The 21,700-nt window shown below is 37.8% G+C and overlaps 1 protein-coding gene across 2 annotated transcripts in view; it reads left to right on the forward strand.

Moving 5' to 3' along the window:
• Positions 1-21,700, forward strand: part of STK32A (serine/threonine kinase 32A) — a 110,857-nt gene that overhangs the window by 13,920 nt on the left and 75,237 nt on the right. For both annotated transcript variants that reach the window (XM_008581587.1, XM_008581585.1), the window contains exons 3-4: positions 11,705-11,760; positions 12,944-13,095. In XM_008581587.1, the coding sequence (XP_008579809.1) occupies positions 11,705-11,760; positions 12,944-13,095 (208 nt within the window). The remainder of the gene's footprint in view (positions 1-11,704; positions 11,761-12,943; positions 13,096-21,700) is intronic.

The raw sequence follows: 21,700 nt of genomic DNA on the forward strand, positions 1-21,700 counted from the left end.
CGGTTGGGTGTGAGTGCTCCTGTGACATCTCCAGATGGGGCATGGTGATGGTCATTGCCCCAGGCCAGCCATTTGTCTGGGTGGACAGGTAGAGACTGCATTTTGGGCTTCCACTCACCCCGACCTCTGCATCCAGATACTGAGTACCTCAGGGAGTTTGATTTGGAAGCAAATTATGTGAAAATGTACTCACCCCTCAGTAACGTTCTTGTTATGGGTGGTGGCAGAGATGCCCAACAAGCATAACACACTTTATCATCAGGTCAGTCTGCAATTTAAATGTGGCAGGACTGGACTGAGGCATGGGAAGATTAATCCACGGACTTAAAATCAGATAGCCACATGGCTAGATCCCGAATCCTGACATGAAATGAATTCCATTTATTTCAGTTATAGATATCCTCTCAGGATGCCAACAAGAATGAATTCACAATATTAAATAAACTTAGAGGATTGCTCTTCAACTAGAATACATCAAACACCGTTATGTGCCTAAAACTCTGAATCCTGCTCTCAGAGAGCTGAGACTAATTTCATTTCAGTGACATTCATCTTCACTTCTGCTGTGACTCACATGGGCATCCCTTAGGCTGCAATATTTCTGAAGTGTTAGGGGTCCCACATAGAATGCTTGTTCTTCCCTGGAATGAATCATCCAGTTCAGCACTACTCTTGAACTTTGCTTGTCTTTCTCTACTCATTTTGATTCCAAAGGCAACAATTTCAATGACCTTTATCCAGGTCATTCACAATTTATTTCATCATCATCATCATCATCATCATCATCATTGTTCATTCTTCAGCCTTTTTTAGGTCAACTTAATTGGTACGACACCTTGTGGGATAATTTTTACTTACTTTTATCAAATAGTGAAATCATTGCCACTTTGATAACTTCCTCATTTCCTGTCTGGGGTATAGCATACCAGGGAAAATGTTGTAAAAAAAGGCTCAGTTGAAGAATTAAAAAGAATTTCTGTTTAAGTCTTATGCTTCTAATCGGTAATTAGAATTAGCCTGATCGCTTTCTTCAGTGGGTTTCCACTGAGGAATACAGTCCCAGTATTCCCCATTGTTAACAGTTGTGGGGGTATCTATATAAAGGTAGATAAACTTCACTGTACTCGTCTTAGGAAATGTTTATTTAAATGTATATTTAAAAGCAAGTTTAAGTATTTTAAAAGTAATGTGTGTGAGTTGTACAAAGCTTAGAAAATAAAATCAAGAAGAAAAAATTACCCGTAATGTCTCAACCCATAGGTAACTACTGCTAACATTTTGGGGTATTTACTTTTTAACCCCCATCTCCATTCTGTCATTCTTTATCCCTTCCTACTCACTATATTTTTCTCCATATACTTTTTTTTTGGCAGCTGGTCAGTACAGGCATGGAACCCTGGACCTCAGTTTTATCAGCATCATGCTCTAATCAACTGAGCTAACTGGCCAACCCCTTTATCTATATTTCCTGTTTAAATTTACTTATTTGTTAATTATGTTTTTCCTCCCACAAGAAAGTAAATTCCATGAGGGCCAGGAATTTTTGTTTGTTTGGTTCACCTTTGTGTCCTCAGTACCTACTCTGTTGATTAAACAAATATACTGAAAGTCTCTTTAAAATTCATGTATGTATATAAAAAGCATTTGATATATTCGGGATGATAATCAATATATTTTTGTATCCTTATTTTCACTTATATCATGAGTAGTTTGTCTCAATTCCTTAAAATTTGTCAATTTTTTTGGAAGTATAATTTAGTGGCTGTGCAACTTTACAACATGCATATACTTTAATTTGCTTAAATATATGTACAATTTTAAAAATACTTAAGGGCTAAAATGCAATTGAGTGCTCTTAGATTGTAATTTTGTGACTTTTAATAATCCTTTAATCCTGAAAAATATTTTTTTATGGCAGGAGGGAAAAGATGAATTCCTGCTACTCCCTGCCCCTGGTAACTCGCTTCTAGCTTTTGTCCTTATGAATTTGACTCTTCTAGACATCTCATATAAATGGAATCATACAATATTTGCCCTTTTGCTTGTGGCCCATTTTACTTAGCATAATGTGTTCAAGGTTCATTCCTGTCATAGCAGGTATCAGAACTTCATTCTTTTTATGGCTGTATAATATTCCATTGTACACATATACCACCTTTTGTTTATCCATTTATCTATAGATGGATACTTGTTTCCATCTTTGACTAAAGTGAATAATGCTTCTGTGAACATTGGTGTTCAAATATTTGTTTGAGTCCCTGCTTCTAATTCTCTGGGGTATATATCTAGGAGTGGAATTTCTCAAAGAAAACTCTTTAAATTCAACCATTAAAGGCATTTACCATGTGGGACTATATTTATCTTTACAAGTTGGTGATGAATGATGTTTCTGTTCCCTTCAGAATTTTTTTCAAGAAGGAACCGTTTAGTCAACTAATGACTAGAGTAAGCATTGTGCCTGAGTCTGTAGCCCATGCATCACTGCTGGACATGCCAGAGCTTTTGCTCATTCATACTGAAGGACTAGGTGCTTGGAAGACAAGGATATATCATTTTATTTTCCTTCAAAATGTGCTGATGGCAAGCAGTTTCAATGGTCAGCAGGTTCAGTTAAGAATAGAAATAATGCACGGCAGAAACACTGTCTCTTAGTCTCCCTCCTCCAAGTGCTGAGCTTGGCACCAAGGAAATACCATAAAATTCTAGAATCCTCTCTTCAGTGATCTTAAAAACTGCTCTCTAGCCATGCTTGACAGCTTCCTCAAATCTACCCATTGAACAGTAAAGTACTTTAATATCTATTCATCAAATTATGGGAATATGTAATTGGAATTAGAATCAGCCAATACTTCTGCTGTTCTTTAATATTTCATAACTTTTTTTAAAAAACTGCCACTTGCTTAAGCCATTCTTCCTGTGTGTTGAGATGGGTGTGGAAAGGATGTGCTACTGTCTAGTGGTAAAGAGCTTAGGACTTAGAGTCAGACACTGTATGAATTTTTTAGGGCATTTTTTTTAAAAAATGCCACTTGCTTAAGCCATTCTTCCTGTGTGTTGAGATGGGTGTGGAAAGGATGTACTACTGTCTAGTGGTAAAGAGCTTAGGACTTAGAGTCAGACACTGTATGAATTTTTTAGGGCTCCCCTAACAAGTACCACAAGCTGGATGGCTTAAAATGAGAAATTTATTGTCACACAGTTCTGGAGGCTAGAAGTCTGAAATCAAGGTGTTGGCAGGGCCATGCTTCCTCTAAATCCTCTAGGGGACAATACTCCCTGGCCTCTTCCAGTTTCTGGTAGCCCCAGGTGATTTTGGTTTGTGACAGCATCACTCCAAATCTGTCTCTGTCTTCACATGGCTGTCTTCACTCTGTGTCTGTGTGAAAATTTCTCTCTTCTTAAAAGGACACCAGTCCTACTGGATTACGGGCCCTCTACTCCAGTATGATACTATCTTAATGGAATTAATTCTATCTGCGACAACTCCATTCCCAAATAAGGTCACATTCTGAGATATCAGGGGTTAGGACTTCAACGTATCTTTCGGGGAGGCACTCAACCCATAACAGACACCCTAGGTTTGTTAGCTCCAACTTTTACCATGTATATGATCTTGAGCATGTTACCCAGTCTCTTCAAGTCTCAATGTCTTACTTACAGTTTGGGGCTAATAAGGATTATATGAAATAATGCAAGTACAATGCCCAGAACATTGATTCACATACTAAAGGTTCCAAATTGCTAGCAGATGTGCTCATCATTAGATTTGTGAAGGGGTCTTATGTTTAGGGTTTTATGTTAAGATTAAGGTTTAGAGCACAGCATCTCTCATTTAGAGGAGATCTAATTATTAAAATGGGATTCATAAGTAGGATTTTGAGGAACTCTGAAAATTATATACAAAGATTAGTTTATGTATTTGCATTTTTTCTTTTTTTTTCTAGAACAGGGATCTATGTATTCACCAAAGCAGTCCATTGTATTCCTTCCCCTCATACCCCCGCCCCCAAAGTTAAGAAAGTGCTTGTACTCATATTCAGCAATTCATGGCCCTCTTGGGGAAGAAAACTTATAGGGGACCTTCATTATAGAAAACTTAGAGCCAAGTCAGAGAAGGATTCAGAAGATTCTCCCAGGTGGAACAGGAGAGACCAGTGCTTACAAGAGTGGGTCCCAAGATGTGGTACTTTCCTTAAGTTATCACGTTTTATTCTCATCACAAACTGTGAGGAAATGATCAGCCACTGATTTACAGAGTGGAAAATTGAGACTCTGCAAGGTGAGAAAACCTGTCCAAGTTCACACAACTAGAAAGAGGCAGAGCTGGACTCCTACCCCACTCTGTCTGCCTCCAAAGCCCAAGGACAGTGATTCACACTTCACAGTACTGCTCTTCCTCTTACTAATTTGACCTTTAGAATAATCCTAAGATATGAACAAGAAAACTTTTACCATTCCCTTATTTGGATGAGACTATGAGTCTGAACATAGTTAAAAACAGTAGCCAAGGGGCCGGACCATGGCTCATTTGGGAGAGTGTGGTGCTGATAACTCCAAGGCCAATGGTTCGGATCCCTACAGAGTGATGGCCAGTCCACTCACTTGGGGGAGTGCGGTGCTAACAACACCAAGTCAAGGGTTAAGATCCCCTTACCGGTCATCTTAGAAATTAATAATAAATAAATAAATAAATAAAAACACTAGCCAAGGTCACAAAGCCAGAATGATAAAGAGATGGCTTCACTCACTTGGGGGAGTACGGTGCTAACACCACCAAGTCAAGGGTTAAGATCCCCTTACCGGTCATCTTAGAAATTAATAATAAATAAATAAATAAAAACACTAGCCAAGGTCACAAAGCCAGAATGATAAAGAGATGGCTACCTCTGACTCCTACTATTAAGTTCTTTCTTCCAAAACCAAAAATAGCACTTGTTTATTGAGTGCCTTCTATACTCTAGATACATTTTTCATTATATATTATCTCATTTAATCTCTACCACATCCCTGCAAGGTGGTATTATAATACCTATCTTACAGATGAGAAAAAATGGAAGGAAGACTTCTGAAAAAAGATGGTGAGTGGCATACATTCTTCTAATTCTATCCCCTCCTGAAAATCTCACTTACACTATCTAAAAGAATATACTTTAAGATTTAAAGCCACAAGGATGAAGGGAAGGGCAGAGGAGACTTCACTGTCAACATTGCAGAAACTGGAAAGCAGACAGAGAAAGAGAACAAGATAACTGAGTCCTAAGCTGCCATTGGGGAAAGCAGGGAAATGACCAGACAGACCACATCACTGAATCCTTTAAGGAATTAGCATGTGCCTCTAGAAGTAGAAGTAAAGGGGGGGATCTAAAATAAGAATTGTTTAGATATCTGTTTAAAAATTGGTCATGTCCCTTCTACTACCTTGGCAGAAGAAAAACAAAATTTAATCATCTCCACCCCACGCTATGGTTTATCCTCTGAAGAGGAAGTCTTAGTGGGATACTTCTGGCACAGTTGAGCACAGGGGGTGCCTTATAGAAAGTGGAGGGATCAGGTGAATAAATGTACAAAGGATGCTGAGGCACCCAGCCTCTCTTCCCACTGATAGCCAGGGCCTCACCTCCAGAAAAGAGGATGATAGAATCTTTTCTGGAGATTTTGACCAATCCAAGAAGGAAGATCTAAAGTTACTGACATTGGAGTTTTTCTAATGCAGCATCCTAGTCACAGCTAGAAGCTACACTATAGAAGCTCACTGTTGGCAAAATCCACATGCTCGGAACTAACGAACAAGGGTTTATGTCTCCACACTTAAATATGACGAGACAACCAAAGGTTTTTAGACATTTTAGGAAGAGCTCTAAAAAGACTGATAGGGACTAAAACAAATGAACAAAAGAGAAAAACATAAGGAAAACTATTAGAGAGGAGAAAGATACAAAACAACAACAACAAACTCCTCCCCCCCAAAAAGGAAAAAATAGGACACCAAGAAAGTAACTTTTAGAGAGAAAAATTAGCATTAGGAAAAATATTACAGCACAAGTAAAAAAATTCAGAGAAGAGTTAGAGGATAAATTAAGGAAATTTCCCAGAATAATGAGTAAACAGAAAGAGAAAGAAAATAAAAGGTAAATATAAGAACATTTAAGGGCTAGTCTAGGAATTCTAATTTTTATATAATAGAAGGTACAGAAAGAGGGAAAGAAATAGAGGGGAAATCGTTATTACATAATTTAAGGCAAAGATCCCAGAACTGAAGGGCATGAGTTTCCAGATTGAATGAGCCTATCAAGTGCCCAGCATAATGAATAAATCATGAAATTTAAAAAAAAACATTCAACAAAATATATAACAGTGCAAAGTTCTAGAGAAGAAAACTATTAGATTCAAAGGATCAGGCATCAATGTAGCTGTAGACTTCTCAACAGCAACAGAAAATAAGGGGAGCAACGACTTCAAATTCTGAAGGAAAATGATTTCCAACCTAAAGTTCAATTCTCAGCCAAACTGTCAGTCAAGTGTGAGTAGAATAAAAATATTTTTCATATATGCAATATTTCAAAAATTTCTCTTCTATGTAATTTTTCTTACAAAGCTGTTGTAGGATGTGCTTCAATAAAACAAGGGAATAAAGCAAGAAAGAGGGAGACATTGCATACAATAGCAGGAATCCATCCTGAGAGAGGAATGAAGGAAATCCCCAGGATGATGGGGAAAGTAAGCCCAGGAAGACAGCTGTGCAACAATAGAGATAAATAGTTCAGACTGGATTGGTCAGAGGGCTCTGGGAGAGACATTTTCAGGAAGATGACTCCAACTGATGTGCCTGAACATGATGAAAGGGTATTAGACAACTAGAGAAGCATTGGGGATTGCATTAGGCAAAAGACAGAAAAGGAAGCCCATGTATAAACAAGACAATTATCAACCCTAGGGAAAGCAAAAAGTTGTGTGAGAGGAAAACTAATTATAGTTTCCTACCTAACTCATTTGAGCATACCATTTGTCTATGCATAATAATGGAAATACTGAATATTGATCTAATCAGATTATTCTACCAGCTACAACTATATTGGAAAGATGGAAGCATGGTTGGGTAAAACCAAAAGAGCAGGAATGTGAACTAAATCCTCATCTTCCATCTTGGAAATTCAATAACGAATGCCTAACACTGAAAAGAAAGTCAATAAAATTACTCTACTATTTAGAGACCTGGTGGATTCTACCAAATTTATTAGCTAAAACACAAAAGTTGTTGTGTCTTGGCTGGGAGAGATTGAAAGGAGAATAAATAGATTATAGAACTGTCATTTTATCCTTTTTTTAGTAACAAATCTTTTAGAACTATTTGATTCTTTAAACTCTATATAAATATATATATACATATAACAGAAAAAAACAAAAACATTAAAAAGACTGAAATACATCAAAATATGAATCATGGTTATCTTTAGAATTTTTTTTCCTTTGCTGTGTTTTCTATACCAAAAGCGTGTTAGTTTTATAAAAAAATAACCTTCATTGTAAACAAGAAATTGAAGCTCAGAAAGGTCAGATAAATTTCCTAATTTCGTGTCTTGTAAGTGGTGGAGCTCAGATTCCAGTGCGATTCTGTCTGACTCAAATCATTTTTATTTTTCGTCAAAGCATTCAATCTTCATTAAAATCCAAGAAGCAAAACTCTTCATGCTTCATCATACTCTCCATCTCTGAAGGTCCATAATGCCTCTTTGTACATCATACAAGCTAACACTCAATTGCTTTTATTTATTTATTTGTGTGTTTATTTGTCTGTCTTTTTATTTATACTCGTCTAATTACAGAAAGATGAGAGACTGGATTCCAAAGATACATACACTATACCAGAATAAAATAAAATAATAAAAATAAAAATGAGGTACGGGCATTTGATTATCCAGAGTTTTGTGTTCTTGGGTTTTGTGTCTTCTGGGGAAGTGATTCTGGCTTTGTGCTTATCTTGCTGGGACTGTCTTAAAAGTATGTAAGTGAGTTTTTTTTTTTTTTTTCTAACTGACTCCATTTGGGAATGCAGCATAACAGACAAAACATCCATCTAATTCATGGAAAACTGTAAAGTTCACTAGAAGAGCTGCCTTTTTAACCAGTCCTTAAATTTTGTCTGTCCTCTTTCTCCTTTTCTTGGCAAATCATGCAATACCCATTTTTAAAAACAGGTAAAGTGACAGCAGGATTTAGAAAAAGGACTGACTGTATCTTTGTTGTGATGAGGTATAGGGCAGACTATAATTTAGTGCCAGTGCCTTTCTGTTGCCATAGTGAGATACATCTACTTCTGTTCAAAGATCATGCAGCTCTGACAAAGCAAATACCCTCTGACTCTAGATGTTAGTTATTCTTTATTGCTGTAGGGTTTTTATCCATGTCCTCACTTCGGAGGGTTAGTGGTTGTGAAGTGTATGGGGTGGAGAACGACAGTTCTCAAAGAATGTCAATCCTTGAGGTTTTTATGATGTATATCCAATGTCCACAGAGAGATCTGAAGTTGTGATATTAGAACAACATTCAAATGAAGACTTTATTGCCTAGCTCATTAAGAAGTCTTTTGATAATAGGTTGTTGGTAAGATTTTATTAGGAGGTACATATTGTAAATGATGTGCTAGGAAATCAACATGGAGGAAATTATCTTCAAAAATTTTCCTCCAAAGCCATCTATACTCTGTGAAACTTTGGTGGTGGTACTACATTCCCTCCTACCTTCAGTAACAAGTGTTTATTGTGCACCTGCCATGTGCCCAACATGGTTCTAGTGATGTGGATCTAGTGAGGAACATGACGGGCTCAGTGTCTGCCTCTGTGGAGTCCATATTCTTGGCACTGTTTGTTTTAAGTTCCAACATCATTTTCCCTAATATTTTGGCAAAAGAGGTTATATTCTGGGCTGATACCAAAGTAACTCTTCTAGTAACAATAGCAATACCAAAAACAGCAGTAATAATAATACATGTATTGAGTTCCTACTACTCTCTGCCAAAAAATACATGATAAACACCTTTGATATGGCTTATTTCACCTAGTCCTCATCATGACTGTAGAAGTTGTACCATACATGACCAGAATTTTACAGTGGAGGAAACTGAAACCTAGAGAGAGGTTAAATAATTTACTCAAAGTTCATAGCTAGTGAGTAGTGCAGCCAAAACCCAAACCCAGAGTTTTATGCTCATAGCTACCAGAATGTATTCTGAAACTTTTAGGCCACATCACAATATTAAAATCATGGAACATGGAGGTACATGAAGTCATTTATAATTTTTAGTTTTTAGTGGGCCAGACATTATGCTCTGGTTTATAGTGTCTCATCTTCAACTAGAGTCTCTTCTTTCTTTTACATTAAGGCATAAATAAGATGCATTATCTCTAAAACTTTAGGCCTGTCACTTTGTGTGACATTTGAGAGATCACATTAATTTAGTCAGTTCTGCTGGTAGAAATTTGCCAGGAACCTGACATGTAATCCTTATCATTTTCATTAAGGCTTAAAATGGTTTATAAAAGGACATGGTTCATGATGTGGATTAACATGACAATGGAACTTCATGCTTTCTAGCTTCCAGCTGTATGCTTTTAGATTCAAAATGTCATCACAGTGTCCTAGGCTAGGCTGCTAGTGGAGAAATCACAGTGAGTTATTGGATTTGCTCAAGATAAAATCTTGGACTTGCAAATAAATCCTGGTCAGTTTTTTTTTATAACACTCCTGTGGTACATAATATACAACCCAGACTCATGTAATGAGTAAAAAAATCATTGTTTTGGTTATTTAACTAAAAAACTCAAGAGAAAACACCGGAGTGTTTTTCAAATTATTTTTACCACAATCCAAAGTAACTAGATAGAGGTGGTAGTCACACAGCATCATAAATGTAATTAATTCCATGAAATCGTATGTTTTAAAATGCTTAAAGTAGCAAACCTTATGTTGCATATATTTACCACAACAAAAATGAATAAATCCTTAAAAATTATATCATGGCCCAGTACATGCATACACACATATGTAAATAAACAGCTTTATTAACACTCTCTGGGTAAAGGATGCTTTCTTCTTATCTGGGAAGGTTAGTCCCATTTTTACAGATGAGAAAATGGAGGGTCATAGGGTCCATATGTGATCTCAAGGGATGTTGCTATTTTGAGTCCAAATCCAGGGTTATTGGTATTATACAGACTGCCTCCCATGACTAAGCATGTGCTAGAAATAAAGGGGTTTGAGAAGAGGAGGAAGAGGAAGTGATGATTAAGTCATATTATAAAAATGTTTGACCCTCAGAGAGTTTGAAAAGACCTGCAGAGGTCCGTTTGTCCATCTCCTTTTCCTCCAGGAGAAGCTACTTAATTATTGTTTGAAAAAGAGAGACAAACTAGGTGTTTTAAAGAGACGAGTGGTAGCTTCCAGTGTTTCTACGATCTTTTCTGAATAAACTCCTAAAATCCCTCATTTGGAATTTTACCCATAAACCCTTTTTCAAAAACCAGGAAACAAATGAAATCAAATATTTTTTCAAAATCATCAAGGCAAGAAACCAAAGATTGTCACCTGCCAGGGAGAATCTGTACTTTGTTCTTCTCATCACCAAGCATTCCATGAGCATTGACCCAAGAGACCACTCTACCTACAAACTATGCTAAACATCTATGCTTCTTACTTCTAGGAGCAGAAATTTTAAAATGGCAGATGTGGAATATCATCTCAACTTCAAAAAACCATTTAGTGGACTTTTCTACACATACACATCCTCATGTTAGATAACTGTACCTTGCAGATTAGCTCATTCTATAAACTTATGGGTTTAATAGTTTCCTACCTGGGAAAATTGAAATTATTTAGATACAAAAGAATAGTTACAGTGAGAAAATAGGCAAGCAGAATGTTCTTTTAAATGATGATCCTCAGTAGAGCGTGTGTACCCAGTACCAGACCTCTCTGCAATCTTTCTGTGTTCGGAGGTGATTCTCCTGGCCCTGCAGCCTATGTCAAGTCCCCTGTTACATGTTCTTAGAGTCCCACAAACTCTCTTCTTTTTAACATTCAGCAGGAGTTTTAATTTTCAATTTATTTTTGTGACTATTTAATCCATAAGAGTCTCTCTCGTTATAGCGCCCTCACTAGACTATAGGCTCCATAAAGGTAGACATTATATTTTTACTCTATTATTACTGTATCCCCAGCACTAAGCACTATGATTAATACATAATGTGTTCAATAAATCTTTCTTTTTGGACTCTACTTTTTTACTTTTTATTTTTCTTTTAATTGAAACATAGTTGATGGTACATATGTGTGGGGCACAGGATTGAATATCAATACCTGTGTGCAATATGTGATGCTCAGATCTGGATAATTAATATATTTAACATTATACAATGTGATCACTTTTCATGGCCTTTTACCAATTCCTCCCTCACCCTCTCTTCCCGTTTCTTACCTCTGGTAATCTCAGTTCTGTTCTCTCTTTTTGAAAGTTCAACATATTATTGTGATTGTTGTATCTTTCTTTCAACAAATCTTTCTTGTATGAATAAATTGGCATTTTAAGGTAGTTTGGAACGTTGCTTTAAACAAAGTACTTCAGTTTGGCCCAATTTTTTTTTATCATTTATTAGCTACAAAAAAGCAATTGGTAATTATTTATGATGTTTTCTTTTTTGTTGTTTTACAGTCAACTTTGACCACTTTGAAATTTTACGAGCCATTGGGAAAGGCAGTTTTGGGAAGGTGAGAACCAAAATTACTAAGTAGCTCAGGAAATGGAGTGTCCAAGAATGTTCAGATTATTGAGTTACTGGAACCACAAGGAAAGATAATTTAGAGAAGATTTTTTTATATAATGGATTTTTGTAAAATTGTCACCATAGTTTGAGAAAGGTGTGTGACAGGTCAGATAATAATTATATACTGTTCTCAGAATTATCTCATTAAAGGCAAATCTATTCTCATTAGCATTTAAGACTTTTATCTCTACCGTAAAGGAGATTAAGATTTCAACATAATTTTTAAATTGTACCAGCTGTACCTCCAGTAATAGTTATCTTGTCAATTTAAGAGTTAATTTTTGTTTGTTTTTGGAGGCTGGCTGATACAAGGATCCAAACCCATGACCTTGGTGTTATCAGGGCCATTATCTCCCACGTGAACTAACCGGCCAGCCCAAGAGTTAATTCTTTTCACGTGGGGAAAGAAGCCATTTGATTTCCATTTTCTTTTCCCCAGTTGTACCATGTTTTTATCTTCAAAAACTTACTATGAAAAATATACATAGCCTGACTTTTTTGTAGGAAACTTCTAGGTTCAAACACTGATTATTAATTTCTCAGTGGAGAAATACTCTGAGAGAGAATAATATTTCATATTTCATATTAAACTTGCATTTTAAAATCATCTGCTCTCTATTTTATCAGGTATTATATGGTCCTCTAAAGGAATTTCAAAAACATGAATGAACATCATATTTAATGTTTTCCCAGGGCTTAGAGTCCTTTTTAGTTATGTCACCTGTGGATGTAAACAGAAATTATTTGCACGTTATTGTTCAGCTTGATGGTTTCATCATATCCGTTTTAGTCACTCAGAGCAGGATTAAGGATGTTATTTGTTACTGGAAGATTCTTGACACAGAGGCAGCTATTTTCTTCAAAATGCTGTCTAAAAAAATTCCAAACACAGAAACAGGCAAACTTGTTTGAGAAAGCAGAGATTCAATTATTAACATGGTACACGGGAGGAAAGTGAAATTTTTTACTCTAAAATCAGAACTAAGGGAGAACTTTAACAACTTTAACAGAGAATTTGCAAGTGATAAGACATCCAAGCCATGCCAAAGAACAAGTCTTGTTCTGTCTCCCAGCACTACGATCTGTCATCTGTCTAATGACGTTCCTACTCGGGTTTGCATCACTAGGTCTGCATCGTACAGAAGAGTGACACCAAGAAAATGTATGCGATGAAGTACATGAATAAACAAAAGTGTGTGGAGCGCAACGAAGTGAGAAACGTCTTTAAGGAACTCCAGATCATGCAGGGTCTGGAGCACCCTTTCCTGGTTAATTTGTGGTAAGTGGTCTTCTGGGCCCTCTCAATGGAGACACTCCCATCTCCATCCCCAAACACTGTTACACAAATGCATCTTGATGACCAGGTGTACATTTGCAAGATCTTCCTTAGGATCTTCCTCAAGGGCTTTGTTCCTCTTGGTTTCTTTGGCTTTATAATGACAGAAAACTTTTCTTCTTTTTTGGGGGGGTGGCTGGGTGGTAAGCGTACCCAAACCCTTGACCTTGGTGTTACAACACTGTGCTCTAACCAACTGAGCTAACTGGCCAGCCTGAAAGAAAATTTTTGTTTTATTGTTACCAATAAGTACTCTCGGTTTAGCTGTCGCAGTTCTCTTAGTCCTTGAGGTCAGTATTTCTTTTTTTTAAGCGTTGTAATTAAATGGGCTGACAAGGAATGAGTTCATATGTCTTATCACTCATTAGATACTTTTACCCCATAAACTGTGGGGGAGACACGTTGGGTACAAAGTATGGCCTCACTGGCTGACATTAGGTCGATCTTTAGAAATTGTACAGAGCACTTTCTTCTTAAAATAAGTGGCAATAAAACTGGTTTCTTTGTAGCAATTTCTTAAGTAGCCACATATATACCTGTGACTTGAAATAGAAGAGGTGCTGCCTTTCTTACCAAAGAGATTTTAACAGAGCTGGAGCTCACTTATGTCAGTGGCTAGACATTAAATGACTGTGATCTGCTCTCAAAGTTATTACCATAATCCAAGCCTTAAAAAAATGGGAGAAAAGAAAAAAGCTTGCAGTATCTGTTACCTCCTGCTCTTTTCTTGTGTGTCAAGTCTTTGTGTCTCCTTCATTTTGCTCTACATTTTAATGTATCCATTATGTTAAGAGCCAGTTCTTAAAGCTAATTCAGTATGATTGTTATTTAAATATGCATACCAAGCAGTTCTTACTTACCAGCAAAGGCAAAAACAGGTCTTTATCCAGAGAATGCTTATGGAAAAATAATTGAGATTTCACTATGTGCTTAGGGACATCCTTCTGGAGGAATCAGTGCATAAAACCTTCCTCCATCCATCTTTAATTAATACAGTTCACTTAATATACAATTTGCTCAAAGCCTTTATGCCACAGTTGAAAAGAAGATGGTTCTTTGTGACTTGGAAATAGGTCTATTATAGTTTATGCACCACTCGACATGGGAGTCTAATTTTGGCTCAGGCTCAATGAATTTAATCAGTTTTTCAGAGTGGCCTATTCAAAATGCTGCCATGTAAAAAGTTAAAATGGATGCAGCTTCCCCATCCTTAGCAATCATCAAGTTGCCTTTTCCCCCATCTCTCCACCTGAGAGTGACAAGGTGCTGTCACTTGACAGTCCCCCTTTATTCAAAGTCATATTTTTTCTTCTTCAAAAGTTCAACCAACTAACTCTTTTTAACACCAGAAACCCTTCATAAGGACATACTTAGCATTTTGCCCTTTCATTTCTGTCTTTCATCACTGTGTGGGCAAAGTCAATTTTTTTCTATCCCAATTTTTTAAAAAAAACATAGGTGTTATGAGGCATTAAGCTGGCCAAAGTTGAGATATTTCACTATTTGCTAACTTGGTGTCCTTGCAGGCAACATTCTACTCTCCAGGCATGCTAACCTGGTGATAACATGTCCTATATCCTATTATGTCCCTTTCACTTCTCCACTGAATCTCACAGTGGAACATTCCATACCATTAACACTAATAGAAGAGACCCTCCCCTCCCCCACCCCTCCACCACCATGATTCTAACCCCAACATGCACAACTGGAAACTGGGAGGGGATTTTCTTAAAAGTGCAGCAAAACCCTGCTGTCTTTCACACCTTGAGATAAAAATCTTCGCAAACATTTATTATTCATTCCTTCTAATAAATGCTTTCTGCCTTAGTAAGCACAGCCTAGCAATGTAAGTGAATCTTTCCACAACTATTAAGCATATTGCAATGCTTCTGAGGGTGTGATTGTGAGTTATTTACGTTATCATTTTTAAATCACATTGTTTTAAGATAGGGTTGATGCATGTAACTTGGGTTGTTTTTATGAATAAAATGAGATAAAGTGCTATGCCCAGTACCCAGCACATAATAACATTTGTTTCACAAATGTTAGTTGCTTTCCTTCCTTGCTGCATGAAGGCATAGCATTCTGAACATGCCCATCACTGGTGGGCCAGTGTGATATCCAGAAAACAAATTGAGGGGTGCTTGGCCCCAAGTATCATGGCATGTTATGGCGAGGGGCATCTTTGACACATTCTCCATAAGAGTGTAAGTTGTTTTGTTTTCCACCCTCATTCTGAAAATCAGACAAAAACCCAAAAATTCCTAAATATATTATGCACAATATAATCAAGATTTTATGTCCTAAGTTTAATTATTAGATTTCTCTTTATATCCCCAAAGCCTCAGGTGTTGAATTTCTTAAGAAGCATTGTATGATTTTGAAATAACAGCAGTACTTTTTTTAACTCCTGCCTCCTTTGTGTACTCTATTTTATTGATATGCTATGTAGGCCTCTTAATATTGCTTTCAATAATCTTCTTATATCTGTTCAAATGCCCCTAACTTCTGGGGATGTGTCCAGAAAACTCTGATTTTTCAAGCTGAGGAAAAACACAAATTATTTCTCTTTTAAGCAGGTTTTAAACCAAGGTTAAGAAGTGTGCGTGCGTGTGTGTGTGTGTGTGTGTGTGTAGGTAGGTATAAATATATACATATTTATGATATTTGCATTGCAGTCAATTTGAAAAGCACAGAAAATCACATGGAACAATGAAAATTCTCCAATAATCCTACTGCCTTGAAACAACCACTCCTAACATGCTAGTATATGATTTCCAGTAGAATGCCTGCATTTGGTTTTCTGGTTTTGATCATGCATTATCCCCATTCATTCCTTCATTCATGTGTATATCTACAGAGCATCAGAAACAGGTTATAAATAGGGTTGTTAAGAAGTGTGCGTGCGTGTGTGTGTGTGTGTGTAGGTAGGTAGGTATAAATATATACATATTTATGATATTTGCATTGCAGTCAATTTGAAAAGTACAGAAAATCACATGGAACAATGAAAATTCTCCAATAATCCTACTGCCTTGAAACAACCACTCCTAACATGTTGGTATATGATTTCCAGTAGAATGCCTGCATTTGGTTTTCTGTTTTTGATCATGCATTATCTCCATTCATTCCTTCATTCATGTGTATATCTACAGAGCATCAGAAACAGGTTATAAATAGGGTTGCCAGATAAAATACAGGATGCACAGATATATTTGAATTTCAGATAAACAACCAATCATTTTTAGTAGATGTCCCAAATATCACGAGACATATTTTTACTGAAAATTATTCATTACTTATCTGAATTTCAGATTTAACTGGGTATTTTGTACTTTTATTTGTTAAATCTGGCAACCCTGATTATAACAGAGACGCGTACAGTGGGGTTAGAGTGGTGACAGGAGTGGATAGAGCCCTCCTCTGCCCGGCATCACCACTGACAGGGAGAGACTGACATTAATCAAATGGCACGTAAATATATGAACCATGAGAAGGGCATGAAGGGACCAAGTATGAAGAGTTCCGTGTGTGTGTGTATGTGTGTGTCGGGGTTTCAGGGAAAGNTCTGATTTTTCAAGCTGAGGAAAAACACAAATTATTTCTCTTTTAAGCAGGTTTTAAACCAATGTTAAGAAGTGTGCGTGCGTGTGTGTGTGTGTGTGTAGGTAGGTAGGTATAAATATATACATATTTATGATATTTGCATTGCAGTCAATTTGAAAAGTACAGAAAATCACATGGAACAATGAAAATTCTCCAATAATCCTACTGCCTTGAAACAACCACTCCTAACATGTTGGTATATGATTTCCAGTAGAATGCCTGCATTTGGTTTTCTGTTTTTGATCATGCATTATCTCCATTCATTCCTTCATTCATGTGTATATCTACAGAGCATCAGAAACAGGTTATAAATAGGGTTGCCAGATAAAATACAGGATGCACAGATATATTTGAATTTCAGATAAACAACCAATCATTTTTAGTAGATGTCCCAAATATCACGAGACATATTTTTACTGAAAATTATTCATTACTTATCTGAATTTCAGATTTAACTGGGTATTTTGTACTTTTATTTGTTAAATCTGGCAACCCTGATTATAACAGAGACGCGTACAGTGGGGTTAGAGTGGTGACAGGAGTGGATAGAGCCCTCCTCTGCCCGGCATCACCACTGACAGGGAGAGACTGACATTAATCAAATGGCACGTAAATATATGAACCATGAGAAGGGCATGAAGGGACCAAGTATGAAGAGTTCCGTGTGTGTGTGTATGTGTGTGTCGGGGTTTCAGGGAAAGACGTTAACTAGTCTGGGGGCAGGAGTCTTAAGGGGGGAAGAACATTTGGAACTAAAATTCAACCTACCAGCCTCCACAACCTGGCCTCACTCAAAAACACAGTCTTTGGATGTAGGTCACGTTATCAAGCGAAGGCTGCCAGACAGAGCTGGCATCCAGGAAAAGTAAATAAAATCTTCCTGCGAGTCGCTCCCTGAGGGCTGTTAACAAAGCCCTGGCAACCTGCAGCAGGAAAACAAATAGGCCCCAGTCATTCCCAGCACAGCGGTTCCCCAGGTGGCTCTTGTTAATTGAGATTAAGCCTGCAGCTGCACACAGCTCCTCAGAGCCTTCCTCTCCTTACCCACGTCCCTGGTCCCTGTGAACAGAAAGGGTCCACGTGTGACTTCAGGAAATTAGGAGACAAGATCATCTGTTTTAAGTGGAAAGGACCACCTGTACTGGGACTGTAACAAGGGATCCTTTCAAACGGCTGAACACAGCTCAGTAAATGGGTTCCCTGGAGGCAACAAACTCCATCAGCTGTGACTCAGATTGCCCGTGTTTCATGTCAGAGTCACAGACTATGAGAACTCAAGGCAGCCTTCAGAGCCACAGCATCAATAACAACTTCCCTATTAATGATGTCCTATTACTTTGCGTTTCACATATATTGTCTCATTTATTCATCCTAACAACCTTGGTTGGTAGGGATTATTATTTCCATGTTCCACCTGAAGAAACTGAGGCTCAAAGAAGCTAAGGGATTTTCGCAGAGTCACACAGGCAGGAGTTGGCAGAACCACGACTCAAACTGAAGAATCCTGACTTCAAAGCCCCTGCTGTTCTGCTGCAGTCTGTCATCCCCTGTGGACATCTTGTTAGACTCCCTGACAAAATATGCAAGGAAGCAGAATTTATTTTGTTCACTGTCTTTTGCACCCCACGAGAGCACAAACTCCAGGAGGCAGTATGTTTGTATGCTTCTGTTCACTACTTCATTCCCCATCTTCTACAACAGTGCCTAGCACACAGTGAGAGCTCAATAAACATCTGTTGAATGAATGAATGGAGTTAGCTGTGAGACCAGGCCTCTGGCTCCTGGTTAATTGCTCTTTTTCATATCATACCAATGTGCACTTTGGCATACTCACAAACATATCCTCATAAAATGCCCATTCTAGTTTCTTTGCAGGCTCTGGGGTCAGATGGACTTAAATTGGAATCCCTGCTCCACCACTTGGTAACTGTGTATTAGGCCAGTAACATTACATATTTTGCTTGGTTTCCTCATCCATGCTTGGAAATGACAGCAATAGTCATGTCAGAAAGTACAACTACGAATAAGAACGTGTATATAAAATACCTCACATTGTAGGTGCTTAATAAATGATGACTTTAAAAAAACAACTGAAGGAGGTCCCTGCTAGAAATGGAATGTTCCCTCTGCCTCCAAGGCCAGAGAAGATTCTTCAGTGGACAAGTGCACCCGAGCTTCAGCTGGCCTCAGCATGTTCTAAATGTTTGAAAATTTACATCTCCTTTTTTGAATACAAAGTGATACATAATTTGTATAAATATGCAAACACAGGAAGTTCTGATGAAAATAATAAAGACCTATATGTCATCACCCAGAAATATCTGCTCTATTAGTTTCTTATTGTTGCTGTAATAAATTACCACAAACTTCATGTCTTACCACGCAAATTTATTATTTTACAATTTTTTAGGTCAGAAGTCCAAAATCAGTCTCACTCGTCTAAAATCAAGTTATCGGCAGACCTGTGTTCCTTCTGGAGGCTGTAGGGGAGAATTTGTCTCCTTACTTTTTCCAGCTTCTAGAGACCTCCTGCATTCCTTGGCCTATGGTACCTTACTTTATGTTCGAATCCAGCAGCACAGCATCTTCAAATTGCTCTCTGACTCTGGCTTCCTGCTCCCCTCTTCCATCTTTTAAGGACCCTTGTGATTACATTGGGCTTACCTGGATAATGCAGGATAAGCTCCCTATCTAAAGATTCTTATTCACATCTGCAAAATCTCTTTTGCCACAAATTTGCGTGTTCTGGGGATTAGAATGTGGTCATCTTTGGGGGGGTCATTATTCTTCCTATCTCAACTACCATTAGTATTTTTTTGTATTTTCTTCTCATTGTTTTCTATGCTTTTCAGCATACCTGACTTTGTGCTGTCTCTACCATCCACAAGCTTGCTTATTTCAAACATTTTATTGTAATTGTTTCCTTATATTATAAAACATTCTTTATTATAATATTTTATTGTTGCTGTGTAAAATTTCAAAATCTTCTAGGCATAAACACTCTTTGTTTCTTCCAAGTACATATTAAGCCTTGTTGTTTGGATAATTAGAAGACCTGAGTTTTCTGGGATGGCAATGGAGATGCAGTGAGGGCCAAATTCCTTCAATTTTTAGAGGAAACCATACAAATTAGAACTAATAAGCATATAAAAGTGCATTTTATCAGGTGCACCTTCCCTAAACACACACATAATGCAAAATCCTGTAAAAAGAGGAAGCTTCTTAATCTTCAAGGACTGGTATAATCTTGCTTATAAGTCAAGAATTAAATGCACTGTATGAATTTTGCCATGAAACAAACTGTCCCAAAACGTACTCAAAACAACAGGCATTCCTTTCTCATGATTCTGTGGATTCGCTGGGCAGTTCTGGTCTGGGCCGGCTTAGTTGAAGCTTAGTTACAGCTTACGACACATGAGTCAGCCATCCAAAATCATCCACCTAGTCCTTGAAGACAAGCTAGCCTAGTCTTTCTCTTCTGCTATGGGGGTAGCCCTGGCTTGTTCACATGGGGGTGGAAGCATTCCCAGCAACAAGAGGGATAAGCTTCATGAGCAAGCACTTTTCCAGCCTCTGTCCATGTCACATTTTCTAATATCCCATTGGCCAAGGCAAGTCAGGAGATCAGGCTTAGATTTAAGAGGTGGGGAAATAGACTCCACCTCTGATGGCATGGCAAAGTCAATATAACAAAAGGCCAGGCAGAGGAATCACTGTGGCCTGTTTTGTAAACAATCCACCACAACACATGAAATAGTTTTAAGTTGACAAAATGATCAGGTAAATAGTAGAAACTACAAATACTGCAAGAATTCAGAGCTACATGCAGTTATTGTTTGTGGCTCTGTGAAAGACTTCAAGGAAGAAGTTGTCCATGCATATGACCCTGATGAACCTGGATAGTTGGAGAAGAAGGGAGAGTAGTCCCCAAAAAAGAACTTAGCAGAGAAGTGTTATTGTGTGCCCTGTTGTATTAGTCAGGGTTCTCCAGAGAGACAGAACCAGTAGGATATGTATATAACCTATAGCACCCTTACATAGCAATTGTTCCCTACCTAGTTGTTGACTGACTGACTGATGGCTTAATGAACAGGAAACTGAGTCTTAATGAACAGGAAACTGAATGCAGTCATTCACTTACTGATTTATTCATTCATTCATATTAGAAAGGGTTTCTTTATTGAAACCAACACAAGGATCCATTAGAAGGTTAAGCTAAAAAGAAATTCATTGGAAAGATTTAATGTAGCTCCAGTTCTGGGAATCTAGGTAAGAGGAACTAAAGGATAGGCTTTTAAGGCTGTCTGGGCTGAGATGAATCATCTCCAACCAATTTTCTAACCTTGTGTCATCCACTCAAGATTCAAAGTCCTGGGAGAGAATCCAGTTGGTCTTGCTCAGAAAACATGCCTGCCCCTTGCCTAGGAGAAAGAATAAAATAATGACTCCTGGATTGTTGGCCTGAGCAACTTGGATGATTGTGTTATTCACTGAGAAGGAGAGATAGGAGGAAGAACAGATTCATTGTGAAAATCAAGAAAACTCTTCTAGCTGTGATAGTTCTGAGCTGCCTAGTAGTAACCCAAATAGGGCTGTTGAACAGGCAGCGAATGTGGAGTTCAGAAGAGAAGTCCAGGGTCCAAGAGGAAACCCAACAAAACACAAATATGGTAATCACTGGCTTACAGATGCTGTTTATACCAGGGATGCGAAGGAAGCACCTTTGGAGAGAGATTAGATGGAGGAAAAGGGCTGAGGACTAAAGACTTAGGGCAATCTAATAGTTCTGGTAGAGGAGGAAGATTCAGGAAACCAGACAAAGAGAGAACAGCCATGAAGGTAACCAACAAGCGAGGGGTAAATCCAGAGTCTGGCATCCTGGAATCTAGAGAGGAAAGTGTTTCAGAAAGGAAGGAGGGCAGGCCATTTCAAATGCTGCTGG

The sequence above is a fragment of the Galeopterus variegatus genome, unplaced genomic scaffold, assembly GCF_000696425.1.
Source record: "Galeopterus variegatus unplaced genomic scaffold, G_variegatus-3.0.2 Scaffold2401, whole genome shotgun sequence".
NCBI lineage: Eukaryota > Metazoa > Chordata > Mammalia > Dermoptera > Cynocephalidae > Galeopterus > Galeopterus variegatus.